This window comes from Lepisosteus platostomus, chromosome 9 (assembly GCF_059453375.1).
Source record: "Lepisosteus platostomus isolate fLepPlt1 chromosome 9, fLepPlt1.hap1, whole genome shotgun sequence".
In the NCBI taxonomy this organism is placed as follows: domain Eukaryota; kingdom Metazoa; phylum Chordata; class Actinopteri; order Semionotiformes; family Lepisosteidae; genus Lepisosteus; species Lepisosteus platostomus.
Window position 1 is genome coordinate 49,339,849 of NC_142619.1, and position 27,253 is coordinate 49,367,101.

Consider the following 27,253-nt stretch of genomic DNA (forward strand, 5'->3'; position numbering starts at 1 on the left):
AAGGATTCCTCAAAGTACTGTATTTTCATCTTGAGTATATACTAAAAATCAATTTTCATTTGTTTCTGTGTTTCAAGATTTCTGAAATATTAGAATGTAATCTTCATACAATTTCCTTTTGGACGGTCATGCTGAAGGTGTACGGTGAAAGTGATTATTTTACATTTGCCTGCGTTATTTCCCTGTTTTACAACGTGTTTAGTGATTTTCATCATGGCGGTGCATATAAGGACGAAAGTATGTGACCGTTTATGAATAGGAAATATGTAAGAAAGCAAAAACAAAATACATGGGAAAAACACATAGTTTAAACCCAACAGAAGAAATAAGGTTGGCATAAAAAAGGCCTGGTGGGTACCAATACCTGTCCACATTATCAGTTTTGCAGTGTATTATTTAATAGGAAGTGTGATGTGTTGGTTTCTATGTTTCCAATACTGTACATTTTTATTTAGCAGCAGAAACGTGATGTTGACTTTTGGTATACTGCAAAATTCCTTATTTTGCAATTCTTCATGCAGGAAGATGAATGCTTCTCAGGTAGACAGTACTCCTGCTGGTGGTGGGGGAGTACTTAACATCAAATACAGCAGCATATTTTGGTTTTCAACTTACAATGATTTTCTGTTTTGTCTTTGTGTTTGTCTTTATGTTTGGGCTTCCCTACAAAAACAAGATTACACTCCTGCAAAGTGGCAGCATTATGGGCTCAGCAAAGCTGGTGAGACAGATGTATGGCTAGAGTTATGAGGAAACACTGGCATTAGCTAATTGGAAATGTGAGGGCTGCTGGCACAGGCAGTGACCGTATCTCTCCCTGCAGTGTTATTGTTGCAGTTCCTACTGCTCTCATTTGCTGCCTGGCAGCTGCCCTTCAATCCCTGCGCTTGTATCTGAAGGGCACCGTTGCCCTACAGTCGCAAATCTGGTCTCGTCTTCAGATTCCTTTGTAATGACTCCTTCCACAGCTTTTCCACCTGCTCTGTAGGAGAATCAGATAGAGCAGAAAAACAAGGAAAGGGAAAATGCAGTAGTACCATATTTGCTGGCTGAGGTTCTGGAGACGGTGGAGTTGTTAACTGAATTGTAGGCCATAACTTGCTTGGGAACAAGGGCCACCACTGAGTTATCCGGCACCTGTAGATAGAGGGACAAGATACATGAAAAAACACCAACACCAATATTAAAAGTATGAGCTTCTTATTACATATTTAAATGTATATATATATCCATCTGTCCATTTTCTTACCTATCCTGGCAAGCAAAAGACGCAAGACAGGATATACTCTGGATGGGATGCCAGTTCACTGCAGATGTATGTACTGTATACAGTATATAACATGTATTTATCTAATATTATTTTATATGGATTGTTTTATAAAATCCTTCTACAACAATAAGAATAGTCTATTTCACTGCTTATAAATTGCTGTATTATATCTGCATAAAAATCAAATGAATTAACTATGCTATTGACTTTTCCTTTGGTAATGTTCTCATAAAACACTACATCTTTTATATTCCTATTCTAGGTTTATTCCTAGGTTCAACTATTGCCTTAAAAGATAATGCTGCAGTAGAAAACAACTTGGCTAAAGTTCTCAATGACAAAAATATCACTGATGTTAAGCACTGAAATAAATGAATGGAACAAAATGTGTTCAATTAGTAGACGAATGATTCTGTTTTCCAAACAAATGGGTCCCCATATTAACTCAATTGGTTTGCATAAGATGATCATTTCTGTTAAAGCTTCCCTCTAGTTATAAAATTAATTGAGCTGATCCTTGAGATAGGTATGCTGCATTCAGAGTTGCAGAGATTGCCCCTGCACAGGAATAAACTGAAGGAAGGAGAGAGGAGTAGAAGTGCCTGGAGGAAATGTAAGCCCGAGATGACATGGATTAGGAAATATTTAATTAAATAGAAGAGCAGAATTATATATAGAAGAGGAAAAACACTTTGGCTCAGCAGATGTCAGAATGTTCCTTAAGGCTAAGGTCTAATTGTTCCCAGCAGAAAATTAAACATTTAATTTACAAATTATGAGCTAGTGACAGGGGCTCCAAAGGCCTTGATTTGTTGTGTGGAAAAGTCTGATTAGGTTTGGCAGACCACCATTTCTTAAACTTAAATTAATTTCTTGAGTGGGTCATGAAATCCATATAACAATCCAGATCCTTCTTATACGACATGCTATAGAAAACTTCATAGTACAAAATAAAAAGAATTCAGAAACTTCAGCTAAAAACAACCAAAGAAATACAAATGGAGTTAAGTTCTGGACACCTATACTGTATGTTCAAAAGGAACAGCTTACATCTTTATTTCACATTTATTATTGATAACCACAGTACATAACAGCACAAAACCTAACCACACAACAATTGTATGGTATTTATTTTTCATGTATTGACTTATTTTTAAGTGTGATACAATACAGTATAAGTACAATACTGTGAGGTATAACGTGCAATATTCTCAGTGGAACATTTCAAAATACAATAGAAAAAAATAAAGCTCTCAAAATCCATAATCTTGCAATGTTGTTCAAATGTTCTAACAGGCTTTGAGTTAGCTTGATAGCTTTTTGTCAAGGATAACTCGCCCTCCCTGGCTGAAAAGAATTAACTTCTGTCTTCATTATCTCATCTCCGATTCCAATCAACTTCTAATCCGTTTTTCCTTCCCTCCTCCACACTGACAGTCAACAGCATGACATTTAATTTAGCACCAGTGTGGACCCCCAGTCAAACCTCTCATTTAGAGGGCAACGGCTTATCTGCTGAATTATTTGCACGTTAATGAACAGCAGGAGATTTTTATCAGAGTCTGATTGGATGTGATTCCAGAACGGACAATGCCGATGGTGTGTGAGGAGTTGTGGCTGATTGACACCTGAATGACAAGTCAGTCTTATCTTACTGTCTGACAGTCTGACAGTGTGTTTGGCCTCCTATGCTTTGGTCATCTCTCTGCCTTAATTTACTTTGTTTATCAGCTCTCCTCTGTCCTGTTAACTTGCTGGTCCCTATCATTCATTTCCCTTCTTTAAATGCTTCTGGAAGCTTTGGAGCTGCAAAATCTATTAAAATGTCACAGGGTTATGAGGTAAGACTTTGGAGGGCACACAAAAGCACAAGTGAAGCCCTAGAAAAGGTACTTGGATAAAGGTGGATTTCTAGCTTAGACTAAACTCCATCACCTTTTTTTGGTGATTTATGAATGCTTAAAGTCATACACTCAACTCTTGCGAGTGTTCTCTTCAGTGTTTCCTTGGATGATTACACAATCTTCTCGTGCAATAAAATATCCTGTTCTTCTCATACACAATTTTAATTAACAAAAGATGCATTAATAGTAGTGTTATGTGTTAAAGCAAGTGAACTTCAAAAGATATTTATTCATTGTTCCCCTGTAATCTCTAAATAAACATAAACATAATTTTCAAAATAAGACAAATAGGCTTCTGTTATGAATGGTCATTATTTATATTTGTTATAATAATTAAAATAGACTTATGCTCACTTTCAAATACAGGAGCATAAAATAAATAGAGTACTGACACTCAAAGACCTATGAGTAACTATTTAACGTAATGATGCCAAGAATACCGAAAGAGAAGTCTACGCGGATTTGGTTTCTTTTAGTCGTACTGACTCTCAGAAGGTGGTATAAGCTGTGATTTGAATTGAGAGCTTTGCCCTCAGAACCCGCTCAATGTTTTGAATCAATAGACTTTTAATAATTTCTAAAATTATCTTGCATTCAGAAAAAATATATCACAGCCTACTAAATATCTCAGGTAAAGAATATACCTTGACCTGTCACTATTTTTTTTCGATATTACTTTTGAAAGGACTTGTTAAAACAGAAACACATGAACACAGACAACAGACAACACCAACCATGGGGATCAATGGATTACTGAAACAAGTAAAAACAGTGCATCTCAGACACTAGAGGTTACAAATGATATCAGGTGAAAAAGAGTGAGTGCTTCTAAGACAGGCTACAGATAGTAGCCTATGGTCTGTTTCTCAGACAGCTGGGCTCACCTGATAATGTGCCAACATATTCAGCCTCTTCCAGTCATTCTCAATCTTGGTAGTCACATCTTCATCTTGGAGAATAAGCCGCGATCCCCTTCCTTGGCGCCACTCTGTGCGGAAAACATTCAAACTTTTGAGTAATACAGGTTGAAAACTGCAGGTACTGTAGAAGATGTAGAAACTACTGGTCCTATTTTCTTCCAGATTGAAAAAATGTTATGAAATACAGGAAAACCAAGTATCGCCCTTCTATTTGGCGAGATCATATTTAGATGTTTGTCTAATCAGAAATGCCATCTTGGAAGCTGCTGGTAGTTTTCAAAAGAGAGACACATTTTTTTTTACTTGCCCAGCGAACATATTACACAATGACTGTCAGAAGGTGGTACAAGCTTGTGTACCATCTTTTGACAATTTAACTTTGCTTAAAATGAAGAGCTGTGAATCTCTGTAAGGGCTGTGGTTTATTAAAGGGTAAAAATACACTCATGTTAAAAAGATGCAAACTTACATTCACATGCTTTATAGGACTTAAACGATGTTCTAGCATGAAGGGCTAAATTCATACTTTTGAAACAGCCCTTGAAGGAGCAACTTGAGTCAAGCATAAGAAAATGAAAAACTGATTGAAAATGGAAACAAATTGTGAAATTCACATTGAACAAATAATTGAAAAATTAAAATATTGGTGTGATCTGTCACATATGATGCAGAATGAACACAAAGAGGTGGTTTAAAAATCCATAACAAAAATGTGTCTGTTTAGCAATTAAAACAAGGCTAATTTTGTGCTGGTGACAGATTACAGAGATAAGAAGAGTGTGCTAAATATCCACTGTCATGCAGACCTTCAATCTTTGCAGTTAAAATGCCATATCCATGTAGTACTTAGGTGGGTTATGTATCAGCATGTCAAATTAGGTCTATAAGAGCACTGTCAGGACTGAAGATTATCTTGTGCTTTTACAACTGATGATCAAGATTACTCCAATGAATTGAATAATGTTCCATCAGTGCAGCTCACTTTACGACAACGTGTAAAACAGATATGAAGAAAAATCCAAGTGCACAGAGATCTCTTCCAAAAAAAATGAAAATCACACATTAAGACACACTTTGTTCACATTACAAAGTTGTAATCTCAGGTATATTAAACTGTGATATCAGGAGCAGGGTGTGATTTGGAAGAGATAAAAATGACTGAATATTCCTACAGGAAAGGTGACCCTGGTATTCAGTGTGATATCAGAAAGTGAAAATCACTGGCATTGCCATCACCTACTGTCCCCTCTCATCACACCTCTGAGATTTCACTAAAGAATAAAAACAAAGGACAGAAACACTCCAATCCAATTTGTTCCATGACTGCCTGGAAGATAGAAGTTGGTAAAATCCCATTATCCTTATCTGCCCTTGCAATCTGGACCTGTATTGAATTTGAACTCTGGAGACTGGAGCTCCATTTATTGAATGCAAAGATCCCTCTCATAGAGCAAAGTATTATATTGTTTATTTTGTCTTACTCTACACAAATTCTAAACCTTTAGGGCTGCAACTGCAGACATTATTCCAGACAAAACAATTCTCAATAATAAAACAGCACATAGCTAGGGGCCTATAAAACAATTTTATAACACAACTGTCAAAGCTAAAACAATTACTTCACTTATCTATAAGGTGCTCCCGATGGAAAGCCTATCAAAACTCTGTATAGAGGTATAAATGTTATTATCGAAACCACTATTGTAAAAAAGCACACTTGATTTATTAGTCTAAAAAACCCACCTATCAAAAACTTTAATCTCTTCAGAAGTATAGATATAATTGTAATGAGTTTCAAATTCTGTTTTAAAACTGTACTATATGCATAAATTGTATGTATACATTTAAATTGTAAACTCAGTTATGGAGAATGCACCAATATCTGTAAAAAAAGAGAACCGGTTCTTTACTTAAAACTTAAAAACAGTCTTCTAAGTTGTCCTGAATATTTGGATGAGGTTAGATGTCTTGGGTTAATACACATTTTCCCACTCCCTGCTGTGATTTAACTGGCTTCTGAAAGTGGTGTTCTTCAAAAGGTTAGCTTTTTTTTAGTCCCCTGTGGGTAATGTTTTTTTTTTTATCTTTGTGGCTACAGAAATGGTTCCATATTTCTGTATTCAAGACACATAAATTTAACCTAGGCAATGAAATGTATTAATTTTCCTCAACAGATCTTACTGAAACAACGAAAAGACAGAACAAGTCTCCACAAGGTTTTAACTTGTACCAACATGTACAGTATTAATAGGCTCAAAATACAATGCATCAAAGCCATGTTTTGCTATCATTTTGCTACAAACCTTTTCATTCAAATATTCCATCTTCTGAACTCTCAGATTGTCATTAAATTAGGAAACATTAATAGTCTATTGTCATCATATTATAATAAGGTAACACCTAGTCGCATTTCAGTTAAGTTCAGGTTTCTTGGAGTGGATAAAATCAGGATTACATAATCAAAGATAAAAACCAATTCGATTTGATGACATCACATAATGAACTGGAGACAATTTTAATGAAAGGTTTTTAAACTTTTTACCTAGGTCCATGTCTGAAGCTTTTGGCCTATGTGAATAGGGAACATTCTTGTAAATCGCATCAAGAATCTTCTCTTTGACTTGGGTAATAGTGTCGCAGTTCAGGACTTTCACTGGGATTTCCGGACTCTTCTCATTATCAGGGTTTAGACAGTTCAATATCTGTGGGATACAGTAAGAAATCATAGAGTATCAGTTCAGCCTCAACACAAAAAAGAACTCCTCATATCAGTAAGCTAAGCATAACCTAGGAGAGGTTCAGGCCTGGATCTTACTCTCACATTCAGACAGTCAGATGTTCTAACAAACTTTTCTCAAGTTTGATCATTCTCAACATTGATAATTGAAGTTGAGAGAAAATGTTGTAACCCCAAAGGATGAACACCACTCAATTATGAAAAGCTGAGGTACAAGGCACAGTGAAATGGATCTAGACTAATTTTCCCAGTGGGTAGGGGATGATTTGACACAATACTTAACCAATCATAAGAGTTTTACTATCTAGTATGTGTTCTTTGCTTTGTTTGTAATACTTGAAATAAAATGAAGACACAGACTTCTTATTAATTGTCTGATAATGATTTAAGTAATGGACAAAACGTGAGTTAAATGCAAACAGAGGATATTGCCTTTTTGTTACTTTGTTCATTTTCTAACCGCTTCATCACATGTGGACCCAGAGCCTATCCAGGCAAGCAGCAGGTGCAAGGCGTGATACGTCCTGGAAGGGACGCCTGTCCATCGCAGGGCACATACAGGCACAAACACGCACACACTCACACGTAAGCCAGTTTTCCTAGAAGCCAATTAGCCTACGTCTTTGGTCTGTCGTGGGAAACCAGAGCAACCGGTGAAAAGCTACGCAAACACAGGGAGAACATACAAAGTCCACACAGATAGCATCCCAGGTCCAGAATTGAATCCAGGGCCCCAGCACTGCAAGGCAGCTATTCTAACCTCGGCATCGTCATGTCGCCCTTATTTTGTTCATACAGACTGCAGTTCATACATTTCATAAACTAAAGTTCAATTAGGTTATTTTGTCTTGCTTTTTCAATGTTCTCCATACACTTAATATATGTATGCCTGAAGAAGGCTCCATGGCCGAAACGTTGTGTTTTCTTTCTTCTCTTTTCAGCATGGGATAAACCTATTACTTGTTCCTTTGCACTTAATATATGTATTTTAAACTGGAATCGCAACTGACGACGGTAACGATAAATCTTTATTCAAAGAAGACAAAACATGTGCTAATGATATCCTAGAGTGGCAGCTCTGTCACTCTCCCCAGCCATCATTCTAATCACAGCCATTTTGGCAACCTGCCTCCTAAGGCAAAGGCAGCACTGGCCAGTCATTAGAACGAATTATCTCATGAGGTGATAATTAAATTGTCATAAAATGAACGAGTTTTCATCATCCTAGTCATCATTGAGGAGATTATATATTCCAAGGGAAAAGACAATCTACATGACAAAGCACTTAGGGGAAGAAAATAAGGGAGATGGAACACTCTGAAGTCTAGACCGCACTTCACAAACTGAATGCACAAGAGCACCTAATAATTTTAGCGGCTATCAGGCAGCTGTTTAAACGCTGTCTACAACAAAGAGCGTTTCCGTTGCTCTAGCAAAAAAAGAAGATACTCTCTGAGATACTCACATGCTACTTAAATACAGGAGTACCTTAAGTTCACAGAAATATCGCGTTTGATTTTTCTATTTAAGTTGAATGGAAGTTTCTGTATTTGTAAAGCACTTGGCCCTTCTTTGCCCATCTTTCCCATATTATCATATCACTTTATTCACCATGGCACAAACTGTAATGCGTCATCACTCATTCACTTATGACTTTTCTCTAGGTTTTGGTCCAGTCACCCTTGGGTCATCATTAAAACATTGTGTACAGAATACATTGATTCTGCAGGGAATAGGGGTGTGAAATTGTCTATGGTTTCTAACTGCTATTTTCAAATAGAAAAAAAAACCCAACACTAACAAAACATCCTTATACAGGTGTATACTACTTACTGCTACTTACTGCTACGATTCAATATGCAGCCAGCATTGTAATTTAAGTAAAAATTCTGAAATCTAAAATCTAAAACCCTAAGTATGAACTTTGCATTTAATTAAGAAAACTAAACTTAACGAACTAACCTTAAGCTTTTTTTCTACTACAAAATACTGCTTATGTAGTTGAAACAGTTCACACATAAAACTCCTTTTTCTATGTGTTTTTCTTTCTGTACACGTACATTTTTGGATTTGTTTTTCTGCATGTCATTGTAAAAATGTACTGTATGTGGATGGCTGCAGAAAACAGTTCAAAAGCCACTTGGGCAACACCACCCAGTTAACATCACTTCGTGCCCATTTCCCGTGACGCATGAAATGCTGCAGTAAGGTGTCTTGTATGTCCCCAGACCTCTGAACTTACCAGTGTCTTGTAGTCTATTTGCTGTCTGATGAGCTTGTCTTCGCTGAGTGAATAGCGAGCCTCACCAGTGATAGAGTCAATGGGTCCTTTCTCCATCTGCTGTTTGATGGCGCAGAACAGTGAGAACAGAGGCTCTCCTGCACATTCCTGTGTAGCAAGTAAAGATTTCCATTACCTTATGAAATTAAATCTAAACCCTGCTTTACATTAATAATAATACAATTCAAGATTGTAGATAAATCTTCATCTGCTATTCATATCACCACGCATAGCCAAAGACAATTTCTGATGTCTTCACATACCTTAATTACCACTAATCCAGGATTTTCTTATTGAAATTAATATTATGCAGATGTAGACTAGTGCTAAACAAATTTATGAAAGCAGATTTATTTTAATGAAATCATGTTCCCACATAGATACTTCAACACAATATCAATTTTACAGGATTACTCCACAATAAGCATACATAATTTAGGCATTAATTTATTTCACTGGGCTCAATGGACACATTAAAGAAAATGACCTTCACTAACCCTTTCCTCCCTCATTTTCCTCATAAATTTTTCAGGGTTTTATAAACTTCTACGTGCGACTTCATGTTAGAGTTGGAAAAGCATACTCATCTCATTATACACAGAACTTCAATGTCATCCCTTTCATACATGTACTGTACTATAGAATTGATTTTATGCCCTACAACACTTACTCACAGAATATCTCTAAAAGTGGACCTCATTTCAATTTTAGAACAAGGTCATCTTTGTACTATGAACTCATAATATAGCATACAAACTAATGGACAAAAGATAAATAAAACTACAGTAGAAAGACAGGTCAAAGAGTGGTATTAATCTCCAAAATGATTATGTCCTTCTCATCTTTGCTTTGTTTTTAGATTTCTAAACAAACTAATATGTTCTGAACTGTATCTTGGGATATGTTATGTTTGATTTTTCATACTGTATTTTAGCGCTTCATCAAATATGCATATATATATAAACAATACGTTGTTTTGCCTACAATCCTACTATACTGTGAAGTAATGTAATTTTTAGTGTGTTCCCAAAAATATACAGTAGATCTGAAAGACCTACATGGAAACACATAAAATGCTAGAACAAGCTACACTTATGTGGATGCATTTTGTTGTTGCTTGAGTTTCAGCTCCATTTTCTTATTTATAATGTAGAAGAAAAAGGTCTACATAAGCTGAAGTCTCCATCACCTGAGTATAAACCCTTTGAATTACAATTACAAGCACCTGGAATTCCATTGAATGTAAGACCTTTTAAAGAGTTGAAATAAAAACTCGGGATAGAGGGTGCTGAGTTAAAAACAGAGCACAGGTTCCTGTTAAGCCTGCCCACTAAACTAACACATCATGTGATTCATCACATGAGAAAAAGACTATATCTTGGCAGGGTACACAGGGAAAACACAACACTAGCATCCCCACTGATCTAAAGGTTTTTTTTTAATCAAGTTGCAATCCTGTCTGGATTGATGCTCAATAAGGGCAGAGGGAGACTGTTGTGTTAGTTCAGTCCTTCAGGACAGGGCTGCCAGTAGACGGTCGTCTGCCTCCATTCCCCTCAGCTCACATCAGTTTTTGGCAGCAGTAAGCTCATGCTAGAATTTGCCAATGCAAATGGGAGTGGGGAGTGAGGGCATTTGAAATGCTACTTTGATTTTTAATCTAACATTAATAAGGGGAGACAGGACATATCAGAATGTATGATAGGCATATTTCGCTTTTTATAGAAGAGATACAATTCTAACCAATTAAAAAAATGAAAACATCTTAGTTTAATACTGAGTATATAAAATAATACGATTCTTATATAATATTGCTGCTGCCTTTAATTCTATTTATCCATCATAGTGATTTTTAAGCTTTGATTTGATTGGCACTCTGCATGCTAGATAAGTGCTTCACTGTATAAGTTAATTAACAGGTCTTTAAAGAGGAACTGCGATGCTATTTTTATATTTTAGGGTTAGAAAGAATCGGCATTGAAACCACAACAAAAGTAAAATGTACACAGTAACATGTAAAACCTCTAATTTACATCACAAAACAGACAAAATTTCCAGGTACAGTACAGTATGTACAGCGCCATATTGCCGTCATTATCTGAGATTAAGAATGAGGCAACAAATCTTTTGGTGCCATGGAGTGGCCCTATTATTCTTTAAACAATGTGAATACATCTCTTTTAATCCAATAAATATAGAGAAATATAGCTCTCATCTTCAAGGTTGCTTTTTAACTCTGCATGCAGATCACATTGTTATATTTCTGTAGTGAATTGTCTGCTGCACAACCTGTACTTATTCACTCACACATTGCATGACATTAGTCATTACATTGACTAGTAAGAAAAAGAATTACAATTCTCGCGAACTCTCGACAACATGACAACTATACTGTATTTTCACAAAGTTCACAATTGTGTTTACATGTCATTTGGAATTCGTAAAATGTTGCTATATTGTCAATTAAATTATTTTGTTACCAAGATTAAATAATCACTCTGAGAAATTAGGACTGCAATTTCCTTTTAATTGGGAAAACAGCTTAGGAATTGGTGCCATCTTCCAATCAAAGTTGTAGCATTTTTATTTTCATTGTTTTTGAACCCCCTAAGAGGGTTCAACTTCAACACTATTCAACTGCCAGAATCTGCAATAATCTGCAAAAATAAGATAAAACTTTGCATATCTCCCTTTAAAGTTGTGTTCCATTCAAAGCTTACATGTTCTCTGCTTGATACTTGCACTTGTTGACACTCAAAGTGCCTTGGCATTATTCACATTTTCTGTTTTTCTTTCCTTTCATTCACCTCAATGTTTTCAGAGTAACAATCACACAAGCGTCTTGGCCAGATTATCTTTGAAAACAAGAATTTATTCTCAACTGATTTATCTTATTCAATAATTGTTCTTCTTCTTATTCTTACTGCTCAATATCCTGTCATTATTGAGATCGGATAAAAACAATTCTCTCCTTTACTTCTGTTGCCCTCCAACCTTTCAGAAGCTAAATTAAAAACTGTAAAAGGCCAGCTTCCCCCTGTGTAAAACCTGAAAGAAAACAAGTCAATAATCTGAAGAAATGTGGCCTTTCCTCAGCTCCTACACCTGTCTGCTGCTTAATTAGCTTATCTCCTATCCACATATTGCTTCTTTGTACCTGTCTATTCACTCTTATCAGGCTGGCTTTTGGACTGTGGCAATAGGAAAGGCAACTGAGTGGAAAAAGGGCTATTATGGAGGCAGGATGGTGGAGAGTCCTTTATTGCTGTTACACTTTCTGAAGATTCAGTGCTCACTGACAGACAGGAATCTGTAGGTATGGAGCTAGAGCACACAGCTAATTTCACCGATGTTACAGGTGATTAGTAATTTTAAAAGGACACGGAATACCAATTTTCACCTAAAGTCTTATCATTTCAAGAGTTTTTCTGAAGAGACTCAGAGCATATCCTATCTGCATGCTAAAACAAGTTTTGTACAAATTTCTTAAAAAACAAACATGTTCAGAATGAGGTGGTGCTTTATTCTATAAATGTACTCACCACAGGAAAATAGGAAAGTTTTTAACAGTTATGTTTTAACTATGCTGTTGTTTTTCCAATAGAGGGTGTAAATATTAACATGTATCTGTCTTACAAATTACCCAAAACTTTACATTTGCTTTGTGTTAACAAAGCTATTCTTCCATCTGTTTGCCAAGAGTGGTAATAAAATAAGTATTTATACCTTTAAATAATAAAACTGTGTTACACATACCTGTAAATACCATATATCAGAAAAGCTTTAACGGCAATGGTTCATTCAAATACATACGTTTCATGTACAGTACATATTTAGATTTTCTCCCACCCCTCTTAACACAAAAAAATAAGGGGATCACCAAGGAATGACCATTATTGAATTAATCAATAATGAAGACACCAAAACGTATGCATAAAGAAACTGTTATTATAAAAAAATAAAATAAACAGTTTACCTTTAGGAACTTGTACAACAGGAAAGTAAACCAGTTGGTTAGCATTTTCTCAGCAACAGACTCAGTCCTAAAACAAACAAAAGGAGTAAATATCTGTATTAGGCTTTGAGAAATACAGTTAAGCAGCACAGAGAATCCTTCTGATCTTGCGTTTGTTACTGGAGCACCTTGATTAGAAATTCTCAAAGCATATAATTGCTGGGATTAATACAATGTAGAAATGAAATTAAACCCTACAAGATCCAACTGAATTGATGTAATTAAAAGCGTTGCCCTTTCACCTGTGGCTCTGATAAAACAATCCTATTCATTATTCACTTACACAGTGTAACACAGTGATCTCCATAATTCTGCTAGAAATGAACTTGAACAATCTATCATGATTCATAAAAATGTGAATGTGTATAGAATGTGTAACTATTTTTCCTGTCATATCAGCCAGCATAAATTACTTTTCAGTGAGATAAGTACTGATTCTGTACAGCAATTTACATAATTATCTTTTTAATGTAAGCAAAGAAAGAAATGCGTTCACTAATTGTAATGTTCGTCTTTAAAAAAAAATCTGATAAAAGTCACCATAGTAAATTACTGTTAAGACTATAAATATTTTAGAGTCACTCCAGAGTCTTTCCAATGTGCTGGTGGTGAGAGACTGCACCCAGATTACCATCTGTAGATTTACATTTAAAGTCTTTACTCTCTGTAAGCTGTACTGCCAATGGGAGACAGTGGAAGAAACCCTATGCCAATGAGCTGGCATAACACCTGGAATGTATCAGCTTTCTTTTCTTTTTTGCCAAGACATTCATTCTGCATGATTTCCGACCGCTGAAGCTGGAGGTCAGAAATGGTTGCTTTCAGCATTCAGTGCAAATTCAAGTTCTCTTTTTTTGTTCTCATCTATACCGTTCTGAACATGTTACATTCCAAATACTATGCCTTGGTGCTGAAAAAAGGATAAAATCACGAACGCTGTCATATGCAGAACTCACATTTTATTATAGATTGAAAATAAGAGTGATGCTTCTGTCAGAGACGTTAATGAGAGCACCAAATTCACAAACCAACTGTTTAGCCCACTTACAAACGGTTCCTAATTACCTGCTAATCAGTATTCTCAAAGTGTTTTCACTGAAGTCGTAACACTTCTAATCGGTTAATTTGCAATTATATATATTGGTCTGTCTCCAGCTATATGAAAATACACAAGTTGATCATAAAGAAGTTACTTTTCTTCAAAGCCAACAGATTTCCAAATGCCTGGAGACTAGAAGACAGTCAAGGATCTGAAGTTTGCTAATCATTTCATGTTTGTATATACAGTATACATGCATTTTTGATTCAAGTTGACTGATTAAAAGTGTTATTAATTTATTTGTTGAGAATACAGATTAGTGGTTAATTAGGAACATGTCTATATGAAGGTCTCAGACTGAATTGTCAGCTTTCCTGTCTTTCTAAAATAAAATATGAATTGTGCATATTCACAATTTATGTTTTGTGGTGTGCAGGGGTATCTTGTTTTCTTACATTTTAAGCAATTTTGTGTGCACCTGCAGAGATAGTCAAGTTATGCACATGTTGTCTTTTTGATATATGTAATAATTAAGTCTACAATTCTGAAAAAAAAAGAAATTAAACTACTGCCCTATTCTTTTTTGATTCTACAATTAAGCTTTTACCATGCGTCTCTAAACCTCTGTAATTATGCATTTGGCAAAGCTTGTATCATTCTCATCCTCATTTAAACTATGGCTAAAGGGGAAAGATAAAGGATTAGCATCAGATGATTTAATCTAAAGATGCCCATTGGCACTGATTCAGGAGAAGGAGGGCACAAATGCTGCTCTTGCTCCACATTTGAGGATCAAGCAATTTGGAACTTACAGTAGTTCCTCCTGATTAAATGCAATTTTCCTCAACAAAATATACCCTGTGGTTCCCAGACAGAGGATTGAAAAAGGGGATTATGTTCTGCACACTTCATAAAGCACTTTACAGGTCATACATCTTCACAACTATGTACTTGAGTTTTACCAAATAATTTGAACACTAATTTATGCTAAAAAGTAGTATAATTTGACTACTTTTTAGCATAAAAGGTTTGAGGAATTAAGTTTAACCTTCTTAAATATTTTTTCACGGTTTCTATATGCCTTTTTCCCTAAAAATCTGTTGGATTAAATATCAGTGTACTTGAATGACAGCAATCCAGATACCATGGCAGTTAAACAGAGGTGCTATAGCAGCATTTAACACTGAAGTACTGAAAGAAAACAATACATATTATTTTGTTCAAGTTCGTACACCAGGCTTAAGTGCGTTGGTAATCTTTCAATGTAAAACTTTTGTAAATTTCATCAAAGCTACCGTCTGGAGTTAGAAGCATAATATACAAATGCAGCCATTCAAAATGAGCGGGGTACGCTGCGGTACAACGCAATGGGCGTATCACATCAAAACGTGTCATATTGTCATTTCATGTCATACTGCATTTTACCCTATGCAAATTAGATTATATTAATAGTATCCGGTATCACCTTTTAAAACCGCCAGGTGGAGCTAATAAAGCTTAACCTCTCATGTACAGCATTTGAGCTGTCACCAGAAAACACCCGGTTTCGAATCCTGATCACTGCTGAGAGACAATCTTTATTCAATTAAGATGTATACTCTTTAGACTTTTAAATTTAAACTGTGTATTACAGCATGTTAATCATTATACATTAAAAAGTTGGTATATTTTATGAAAGCATTTTTTATGTCTAAATTAACAAGCTCTGTAAAGACTGTAATATTAACTGCTGACTATGTGACACCTCTCATCTGTGTTGCAGAAGAAAACATGTTGCCTTTGATTAATGAAACTAATTTCTTCAATAAATGAAAAAAATAAATGTTGGTATATCCACATACAGTAAATGTGGATATATCACATACTGTATATATACTGTACAACACCAAAAGATTGCCACCAAACTGTAGCACACTTTTAGCACATGCCTATTGAAAAAGTACATTTGGTTTTAAATACAAGTAATTTCAAGTAAGAAATCAGCAAAACAGATCTGCCAACATAATTGTCCCCTGATACAATACAAACTAACTTACATCTGTCACAAGCACTAGATGTTGACAGACACATTAAAAGACTCGATTTTCATTTTTTAAGAAGTATTATTTATTCAACAGGGTAGGAGGGTAGTGTAAACTCATAGTGAGTTTGCTACATAAATATGACAGATGGCTCTGGCAGAAGTGGTTAGCTGGGTTCCGTTTTACATTGCTAATGGAATAAGGCCAGATGGGTCCCAAGAATGAATGCTTCTTGGAACCTGGAATGGAAGATGATTTTAGAAAAAAAAGACAAAAAAGCAATTATGTTTCCAACAGTTTTTAAATGGGGATGTCTATTTGTTTACGTAAAGTCATTTAATTACAATTTGATAGCTATTTTGCAATTTTTCCTAAATGTTTCTGGGCTAGCCTTCCAACACACAGAGCTTTCTCCTCCTCTGCTATGACAACACTTCAAATAAACGGGTTCAAATTCAAGCTGGGATGGTACAGAATTCAGAAGAATGAGCAACCACCTTCATTCAAATTCAGGAACTCTGTGCCACAACAGGGAATTCATGTTCAGTCATAATATCAGAGGGTTCTGCTTCATTGGTACTCGGCAGGGAACATGCATTTCAGTCGAACATGCAAATCTCTAACCTCCACCAGACACACTTGCTGTCTCAGTGCACTGTCACTCACCACAAGCTTTCCAATTCCACGCTAAACATTTCATTGTCTTCAAATTGCATTATTTGAAAGCTGGTTTTTAGTGCTGTTTTTGTTTTCCTTTTTTCTTATACAGTGCCTGAATAAAATGAGCAACACTGAAAAAGGTGAGACGACCAATTTTAGATATATATACAGCATAAGGCAGTGTATTCAAACTTTTATTAGCAAATTCTGTAAGAAAACAGAGTCAGATAAACTTGTATACAGAAACACTGTGGCACACAGTTAGCTATGTCACCATAAACTGGAATACAATGTATTGTACTGTATATAGAGCATATATGATATACAGTAAGTGGAGCAAATACTCCCATGGAGCAAAATGCTTTTAGGCTTTCTATTCATAAGAGATTCAAGTGGGTATCTGCATCAGCATGTGGGCCACAGAGGAACAAGAAGAGGTTTGTTCAGTGTTGAAAAGCAGAAAGGAAAGAGCAGAGCACAAAACTATGTCCATTCTCTTCCTCTCCAGCACACACCTGAAAAAGGTTGCAAAGTTTAAATGTTTTATTTTACTTGTTCTTTTCACTTTTCTCATGGTATTATTTACTTGACCTTGTATATACAGTATGTACCATATATACAGTGAACATGTTTATTATATTTTAACTGGGATGTGTAACAAATATGTAATAAATGCAAAACTGTATAATGTGTGAAAAAAAACAGTATTTGCCAAAGCAGATAAATTATAGGAGGTTAAAACAACTGAAATATATATTAGAGGAATCTGACTGAAGAACTTTTACACGTGCATACTTTCATTATTTCTAGTGTGTTAGTTGAACTAAGTACTGTCGTAATGGTAGCAAACATCAAAATCCTTCTGCTAAATACTGTCCTTTTATAAAGCACAGCAGAGTAATACATTTGTTGTTCTTGATTTCCATTTCATATGTTCCAAAAATAAATGTTTAACTTTTTATAATCTGAAAGATTAAATTACTTCAAACCTTTACTTATTAACTGTAAGACAACTGAACAGTATGCAAGTGAAGCAGTCATAATACAGGGAACAATTCATGATGGCAACACGGAGAGATGTTGTGCAACAATTAAAGAATTCAGCTATTTCCATACGTGACAGAGGCCCTTGCAAGGGAGAGTTGAGTGTTTCTTACAAATCTCTTGTACCCCTAATGCCCTCTAAAACCAGCGGTCTTAATTACTGTAAGAAGTGATTACATTTCTAATTCCATTTTTTTTTAAATAGACCACAATTAACTGTCAACATCACATTTTACATTAAATAAGTGCATTCCAGCTTGAGTTACATAATCATACTGAATTACACTTTGTTCAAAATTCTATTGTAAACAGTTTTTGGGGAATTTTTCCATATAAAAAAATTGTAGTTTTAATGACAAAAATGTAACATAAAATAATTTCAGAATGTGGACATTATCCAGATTTTGGAGTTGCTGATAAATCAAAATTCATTCTATCCTGGAGTAAGATTACATTAAAACTAGTTTAGTTTTACTATTAGCCATAGTACGTAAACATACCGTTATCACCAAACACAAAGGGGGTAATCATGGATTAATTGTACATCCATTATACTGCACCAAGTTCTCCCTATGCTCCCTAAAACATGGCTGGCATACTTGGTTGTTGTCTTCTTCCATGTAATCGTCATCTGATAACATTCCCTGCCACAACAAGCCTTGTCACTCCAGTCCATGCTTACAATTCCAAAAGACTGCAGGACCCGATTAATTCTGCTATACCAAACTCTAATAATCACTTTCATCTAAGGTGTCATTAAATCACTTCTAATGAATGGAATATGCTCCTCATCGGTTGTCTAGGAGGTGCCACATTGCATTACCATGTCTATTGAGTCTATGCAAATTTCAACCTTCAGAAGACAGAGTAATAAGGAGCAATTTAGTGTGTCATTATGTCGCAAGCAGTACAAGGGGAAGGGGCTAAGGAAGGATGGATCCTCTGGGGAGTGCTGTGGCTGTCCTGCTAAAAAAGGCTGAATAAAAAGTGAACTGAAATATCATTTGGGAGATCCTGTTTCTTGAAAAAAACAGGGATTCCTAATGCATACTGTACATCTGGCCTCAACATTAAAGGCATAGGATAAATACTACAGGACAGGATTCTTCAGATATAAGTTATAATAAGATATAAATGATATAAGATATACAGTAAATGGTACAGTATTTGCTATCGTAACTTTATAATGCTTCATATAAAGTTCTTTATAATTAAAGACACTTATATGCTTTGTTAAATAAGGGAGCTTACAGTATTTCCAAGATGTTTTATTTTTAATCCTTTTAAGACTAATCATATCAGAGTTTCACAAGAAACACTTTCTGTACAGTTGCAAATTAATGTAGATTGAGAAATGCTGACGGTGTTCTGCGCTGAGTGCCGTGTTAAGAGTAATTGCTCAATATCCAGTTCTCAGTACAGGGCCATTTGGATATTTAAAACCATCTAAAGCTGAAATACAGTAGAATACATGATTTTGACCATATCCTAGTTTTTATAGAATTAGTGTATAAGTGATTGAGATGCTGATTTGGCTTTAACCAGCTTGGCCAAGGGCGCAACGATCTGACCATAAGGATAATAGTTTGGAGCCCCGTCATTAGGTGGACTGAGCCAAGGAACTGCTGCAGGGGTAATGTTGGAAGGTGGGATCACAGTGATGAACACTAGGAAAGGTGTTTTGTTACATTATGTTTTATTTATATATTTTATATATATATACTATACATAATTTACCATTACATATTATATAATGTATATATTATATACTATGCTATACATTATACATATATACTTTATGTACTTTATTTAATCTTAGCTGGGCTTGGAGGAGTGTAAGCCCTCCCTCTCAAACTTTGTTTTAAACTCCAAGGCAAATAAAAGCATAAGAAAATAAGAAAGGCTGCCGTCAAGTGGAGGTTGTTTGTCTTATCTTGCTTGTTTGATCAGAATCTAAAGTGTGTTCCTTCATTTCTCAAGGAAGGCCAGAGTTTTGGCCTCAACCACCTGGCTAGGAGGAAAAGCATAAGAGGAAACTGAACCAGTAAGCAATGGCATTTACATTTTGGGCTTTTACAGTCCTGTACTCTGCAGAGCACAGCTATATATTTAAACACAACTGAGGGATTTGCAAGTGTTTACATTTAACAGTGTCAACAATGTCAATAAACATTAAAGAACTTTAACCTGCTATGATTGCTTTAATTTCAAACAACAGCAGCTTACTAAGGGTTTATTTTTAACGGAGATTACTTGTCATTTAAACCCAGGGTTGTAATAATTGCTTTCTACTACAGTATACTCATTTACCTTCCCTCATATCAAGAGGAGGAAGAAAAAAAAACACCCTCCGTGAATTGTAATGTGTTAACACTATGTTAGCAAGATGTCAATCGCTACTCCCCGGAGGTAGAAAAACTGAAAGAACTACAGTGAGATATAATGAGGTGATAGGATGGCTGGAAGGTACTGTGAAACCAGCTTTCGTAGTTAATAAGCACATACAGATTTAGTGTGAAATCATAAAAAAGGAGTTCAGCCTCTTGTTTTTTATATACCTTGTTGTCTTCTGAACTTTTTCAAAATAGTGGATTTTTGTTGCATTATTAACAAAAGGCTAGATTAGATTGTGAAGTAAAAACGGTGGAGGGCACAAGAGGAGATGATAATCGTTCAGTGATGATTTATTGCCTTCTGTCGCTGAATCTGTGAGGAAAATGTGTACCGATGTACAGTATTTTGCTCATTGGTAAGACAGCTGTCTCCATACATGTGGAAGAAAATTCCGCCACTGGGTTCTGCACAGTAAAAATCAGTAAGAAGTAAATCTGAACATCAAGGACACAGGAGAGAATTATAACAATGGCTCAGCATACTGAGAAACCCAGTCTGAATACTCTTGTCCTTCAAAACTAATTTCAACAACTTTACTGCATTTGGTTAGTAGAGCAGTGAACTGCAACACGCTGACTGAGACATGATTCCTTACCTCCTCAACAGTAGTTTAGGATGGTTTTTACTCTCCAGGTTTTTGTCAATGAGGTCTGACAGCAGCTGCTTCAGCACATCTGTAGCATACTCTAGTTTACTCTGCAGAACTGTCATGATCAGCGAGGCAACATTTCCCCGGTCCCTCATGGAGAAACTGCGCTGATACTCAAGAGTCCGGATGAATGACAACAGAAACACCTTGTTGTTGATGAGCTGCCCAAACAGTTTCAATCCCTTTTCTACCTGTTCCTGTCTGTATCCAGGAACCTGAAACGAACAAAAAAAAAGGAGTTGGCACCAATAATAATTCACAGTAGGCAAGTAGAGATTTTTTAATACTTTATTTAAGCAATTTTTTACAAAAATCGTCTGGGAAAAGTGGGAAAGTATCATTATCAGTATGAATGGGTGTGTAGTAACTCGATCAAGGGTACAGCAGGTGCCTGCCCTCACGAGCTGGGACCATGATCCTTTGGCCCAGAGTACAGCCACTTTTCCAACCTGCTGAGATGTGCTTAAAATATTTTAGAATTGTATTTGGGTGGATGGTCACAGAGGCATGCTGTCAGGAGAAGAGATCAGAGAATATAAAAATATAAAGATAACTTGCTCATCAAAACTGTTTCATGTCTGGGAAAGAATGCCCTCAGCATGTAATGTATTTCAGTTCTAACTGAAGAGCCAAAAGAGGGAAATAAAATGTATGAAATGGGCAATCACTGTTTAAGAAAAACTAATTTGATTCTATAGCAAGAACATTGCAAATGCAGTACAGTACTGCATTTTATGTCATAACATATGAAGTATCCAATGAGTGTCTATTTTACTTTTACATGTATATGCTCATTGCAAATTAAAAGGCCCTAAAATGTTGCATTGTAAATGCAATGACACTGCTCCATTACCTAAACATTGTGAAAGACTTTTTGTCCAGGTTTGGTAGGTAAAATATGGTGTGTATATTAATTTTATGCATTATACAGAACAATAACTGCATTGCAAAGTCAAAGACAAAGAGTACTTTAACTATACATAAACATTCTGTGTTAAGCCCATCTGTCTATTCATGTTATCTGTAAGATATGCAGTATAATTCCAATGTTCAAACAGCAGTTCTGACAAAATGAATGCATTATACTGAAGTGAAGGGCAAAACTGGCAGAGAGAGGTTCTTTGCCGAACAGGGAAAGCGATAAATGTTTTCTATTTGAATTCAGAAACTGTAGGTGTTAAGCAATCTCCGAGAAATCACTGAATTTCTCATCTCCTGTGTTTTAAAATAACTTACCCAAATGAGGCTTTGAAGGATGGGATGTAGGCAAACCAAAATTAAGTGCAGTGAACAAAAGTTGGGTAAAATAGAAAAATGTCATAATTGTAAAAACTTATGCTGAAAATCCTATCCTGTTTAACCACTTTATGATCTTTTTGATTCTATACTGTATTTTCTTTCAAAACGGTCTTTGAAAGCCGTGTGGCTGAAAGACCTTGATGACGTCAATACCAGCATTGCTACAAAAACGGGGATGCACCACAAACCAAAACAGAAAAATAACTGTACTTCCTTCTTGGAAAAGCCTTTTTTTGGAAAAAATATGCATATATTAAATGTAAATGTATTTTTATATTCACTGCACGAATAAGACTGGAACACAAATTTGTTAAAAAGCACTAAAAGCAACGAATCCAAAAGATCCCTTCTCCTGTGTTTATTTTTGTGATAAAACTGCCAGTTCATCCACATGCAGCACAGCGCTCTCTGTTTCCTTTTGCATCAATAATAATTTGTTACGAATGACAGCAAGAAACAAGTCAGCCATGGCTTTTTAAATATAATTCCACGTTAGGCTTTCATGCAGCTACACATTTAATTAAATTAATATTCTTTTAATAGCTGCCATAAAAGAGTTATTACATCTAAAATGGTAAACTATATTTAGCAAATTGCTGCAGCATCGGATTGAATTTTCAATGTCCATCATTTCATTAAAAATAATAATTTGTGAAATGTTGTCACTTTAACAAAATAAGGCTTTGATTTCTATCTAGCACTGAAGGCAGTGTCATAAACAGTTGTGCCACATGTCATTTCAGTTATTAACAAGAAGCTCATTGTGATTTTAAAGTCTCTAATTAAGAAGGAAAGTGAATTTCCAAACAGCCTCTACCTAAGTATTCTACAAAATGGCTCAAGATATCATGTTATGCATAGAGCCTGAAGGTAAAAATGTAATTACAACACTTTCAGTCGCACACCCCTACAGTGTAGTTAATTAAAAACACATTAAATATGTTAAAAATGTGGAGGCCCAAAAATAAGGAAAATTACACTACTTATGCCACAATGTTTGTTGCAATTTCTAATTCCTGCTATTTTGCGCATCTGTTGTAATCATGTTGTAGCTGTCTGTGTAGACAAATGAATTCAATAAACAGCAAGCATTAATAAAAAAAAACATACCTACTGTCTGTAGGTATTAGTTATCTACCTTTGTCAAACCAATGCTGAATGGAAGGTTTTGTATTTCACCATGCATTAAATTATGTATAGACTTTGTAGGTGCTTTCTTCAGGATCACTATTTATGATGTAGATCATCTTTTCTACTTTATTTGTGCTACAGTATTATAATGCATTTAGGAAATGAGAAAAGGAAACCAAGAGTTTGAGCTTGAATATCAACAGAAAGTCATCCAGCATCAGATTGCAACAACAATGGAATTATTCACGGAAGCCCTGTTGTTCCTGTTAGTGCATTTACTCTAATGAACTGTCAATGCCAAATAATAATTAACCTTCGGCTAAATGCTCTTTGTCCCAGGGGTATAGATTTGGTTGAATCTGGCATATTTACATTTAAAATGAATGTCTAAACATAAAAACCTGACCTCCAGGTCCCTCAGAACTGGATGCTCTTCAATTCCAGGGAAAAGAACTCTCATAGTGTAGGTACGGTAATCAAGGAATGGGATACCAGCTCCATCCAAATCACTAGTTAGTTCATGAATATCAGTCTGTAACTCTGCAAATGCTGAGGAAGAAAAGAAAAAAAGGATTAATATGTATGTACGAACAAGCAGAAATAGAATTGTTATAAAAATATAACTGTAATATTATTTTGCTATAAATAAATACAACAAGAAATCCGGTCTAGTGAAGCTATAAAACACAGACAGACTAACCAAAAGAATAAAGACTTGTGCAGTCTGTAGACGATTGCCTCTATAAACTGTTCATCACCATCTTTAATTTTTCATAAGAGTACGAGTTGGTACAAGTCAGAATCAAAAGATGTTATCACAAAGAGGTACGATACAATAGGAAAAAAAGAAACAGACACATTTAAGGTACTGTAGGTCAAATTTACAGCCTGTTGTTAAACCCAGTTGCCAGATGTTTCTTTGCAAAACGTGCATTGGAATCCGACATCTAGACTGTGGGTTACTCTCATGTCGGAAAGGTTTCTCACAGCTTGGTTTCTTGGGCACTGGCTGGGAAATTTAGGTCTGCTGATTTTCTCTAAGGTCTCTGAGCTCACTTTAGACTCAATGAGTCTATATTTTATCTGCATATTAAATGGAGAACCCCGATATAATGTACGAGAGTCAAATAAATCCTGAATCTGAACATCCGAAGAGCTGTGTTTCAGCTAACCACCTCAAGTGCCAAGTTACCACTAAACCTCTGCCCTGCTGCAGGGGATACTTACCCTCTTTACACTCCAGAGCCACCCTGGATTCAAGGTTGTCCATCTGCATCTGGAGGCGCTTCAGCGTGAGATCACTTTCACGGGACTTGCGCTTGTAGGCAATGAGCACCACCACGATAAAGATGATGAGGAGGCCTCCTGCACTGGAGATGCTGATGATGGCTGTGTGGCTGAGCGGGCTGTCAGACGAAATGTGAACCACACCAGGCGAAAACTCGATCCCACCAACCCGAGCCTGAGCAAACAAAATCAAGCTTTACCATTACAATGATCAACACCTGGATGAGGACAATGGGCTACCTATCCATAAGTCCGTTGGAAAAAATAAGAAAAGAGTAACATAACGAAGTAAAGAAGTAAGGGCAAGGATAAACTGTAATGATCTCAACCCAGTAGAGCCAAGTTTGTTTAGTGGGTGCAAAAGCACCTTTTTATTAAAATGTATAGTGAATCTTGTGAATCATTCAACTCTCCAGGTGGCACTGCAGAGCTCTAACTGGCACATTGACAGCCCCAGTCCAATCAGTAAACCACACCAAGCAAAAGTAGCACCTGTGGAGTGTGTCCTACAAAACATTTAGTCATGAATAAGACTCAGTACTAAAATCCTTTTGGTTTGGCTGCATGCTATTTCATTTATTGTAGCAAAGGAGGTTATACAGTAGTTTCTAATGCTGCAGTAGGCCATTGTAACATGGATAAATAAAAAAAAACCAAGTAGAAGCACAAGAAGCTCTTCACACCTAGTAAAATGTTACCTGCTTGCCTATTAGCACTCACCAGAACTTTGTGCCGTCCTGTGAGGTTGGGGGATTCACACAGGAGCTGGGTGTCAGACACTGTTAAAGTGCAGGGCTTTTCTCCAATCAGCACAGTGTAGTTTAGCTTGGCATTTCCCCCTGGTGCTGGAGGCAGAAAATTCCTACCCTAAAATGGAAAAAAGTAATTGTGATGTGAACTGTTTTCCATAGCAAACACCTAACGATTTCCTGGACATACAGTTGGGGACTTACAGTAACATACTGTATTTCACAATGATAAAAAGAAGTCAAAAGAACAGCACCTCAGCTGAATCCCCACTAAGAAAAGCATTTTTTTAAAGAAGAGTTCTGAACCCACTATAGAAGGAAACACCAGAGGCCATTGTTATTGAAGTGTCATGCCTGACATAAAAAAGGCAATGTCACAAAATTCTAGTTTGTTCTGTTCCTTATCTAAGCTATGTATTTCCAGGAAGGAAAATATTGATCCATTGTCAGTAAGCCCCTTACTCGAGAAACATAGTCCATCTCAGGGCTGAGGATAAAGGAGCAATTCAGAAGAGCCAATCAGACCTATCTAACACGTCCTTGGGAGGTGGGAGGAAACTGGAGCACCAGGTAAAAAGCCATGTAAACATGAGGAGAAGCTGAAAACTCCACACTGACAGAGGCATGAATGGGGAATTAAACCCAGGACCCTTGAGCCCTCAGGCAATTGCGATAACTGTGATTGCACTGTGCTGCTCACAAAGAACTATGACACAACAATAAGAAACAATTTAAACCACTGATTGCAAATACAATCTAGTATTAAAATAATGAAGCAAACACAATATATTAGTGGAGTTTTATGCATTCCTTTTGTGTCAGTCTCTGATATTTCGCACACTGATGTACTGTAAGTATATTATATTGAACATCTACTAATATTTTAGGAGGAAAAATGACCTAATGCAAATTAACATTGTTATCACACACACTGTTGTCTTGATTTCTAATGTTTCAATATACCTTCAGTATGATGGGTGAGCCAGGTTTTAGTTCCAACACTCCTGAGAGACTTAAAACCTCAAATACAGGGTTTGGATAATAGATGAAGTTGGTGCTGTTCAAGGACAGCACTGACTGGACATTGTCAAGAATAAACCCAAACTCATCCGGACGCTCCACAACCTCACCCTGGTGACTTGAACTCACAGCCAGCTCAGGAGCTTGGCAGACCATTGATGTTGAGCTGAGCATTTTGCATGTCTGAAACAGAAAGGGGGATTATAATTGGAATAAGAAAAAAAATACAGTGTAGTAAAACACTGACCATTAAGTTAACGAAACTTGAAGAAGGACAGGACATTTAGCTCACCGCAACTTGCTTGAATTGGTCCTTGTACCATAACTAACATGTTCTAGAAGGATACTGGTGGAAGGAAATCTTTTATTTTCACGGTTCTCAGTTGTTTTACTATGTTTTCACAGGTTTTTTATGTACTTCCTTATGTTCTTGTAACCTGAAAGGTAGCTGTACTGTACTAACACATACCCTGAGGTGCCTCTGCATTATTTCTCCTGGAACATATCTATGTCCTTTTCAGGATATTGAGCTACGAACTGCATAAAGTATTTCATATGAGATCTAACATTGATGCTGAAGGTAATTATAATTTAGATCTTTGTAATAACATCTCTGGAATTACTTTCTTTTGCATGTACCATTCTTTATAGTATTGGCCCAGACAATGTGGAGAGATGAACTCTCACAACAACACTGAAACACCTGGGCTTCTTGTTTGCACTGTTTTTGCCCTCTTACACGTTGCTGTAATAAATAAAGATATATTCCCAGTAAATACAGAAATATGAAAATGAAAGACCATCTATAAATAAATTCAGGTATGATAAAAGCA

At 36.0% G+C, this 27,253-nt stretch overlaps 1 protein-coding gene across 2 annotated transcripts in view; it reads right to left on the reverse strand.

Moving 5' to 3' along the window:
* Positions 1-27,253, reverse strand: part of plxna4 (plexin A4) — a 345,804-nt gene that overhangs the window by 39,602 nt on the left and 278,949 nt on the right. For both annotated transcript variants that reach the window (XM_088645402.1, XM_088645401.1), the window contains 10 exons: positions 26,364-26,603; positions 25,372-25,518; positions 24,592-24,826; positions 23,771-23,913; positions 20,881-21,149; positions 13,089-13,155; positions 9,074-9,220; positions 6,637-6,796; positions 4,059-4,162; positions 1,038-1,137 (listed from right to left, as the gene is read on the reverse strand). In XM_088645402.1, coding sequence (XP_088501528.1) covers positions 1,038-1,137; positions 4,059-4,162; positions 6,637-6,796; positions 9,074-9,220; positions 13,089-13,155; positions 20,881-21,149; positions 23,771-23,913; positions 24,592-24,826; positions 25,372-25,518; positions 26,364-26,603 — 1,612 coding nt within the window. The remainder of the gene's footprint in view (positions 1-1,037; positions 1,138-4,058; positions 4,163-6,636; positions 6,797-9,073; positions 9,221-13,088; positions 13,156-20,880; positions 21,150-23,770; positions 23,914-24,591; positions 24,827-25,371; positions 25,519-26,363; positions 26,604-27,253) is intronic.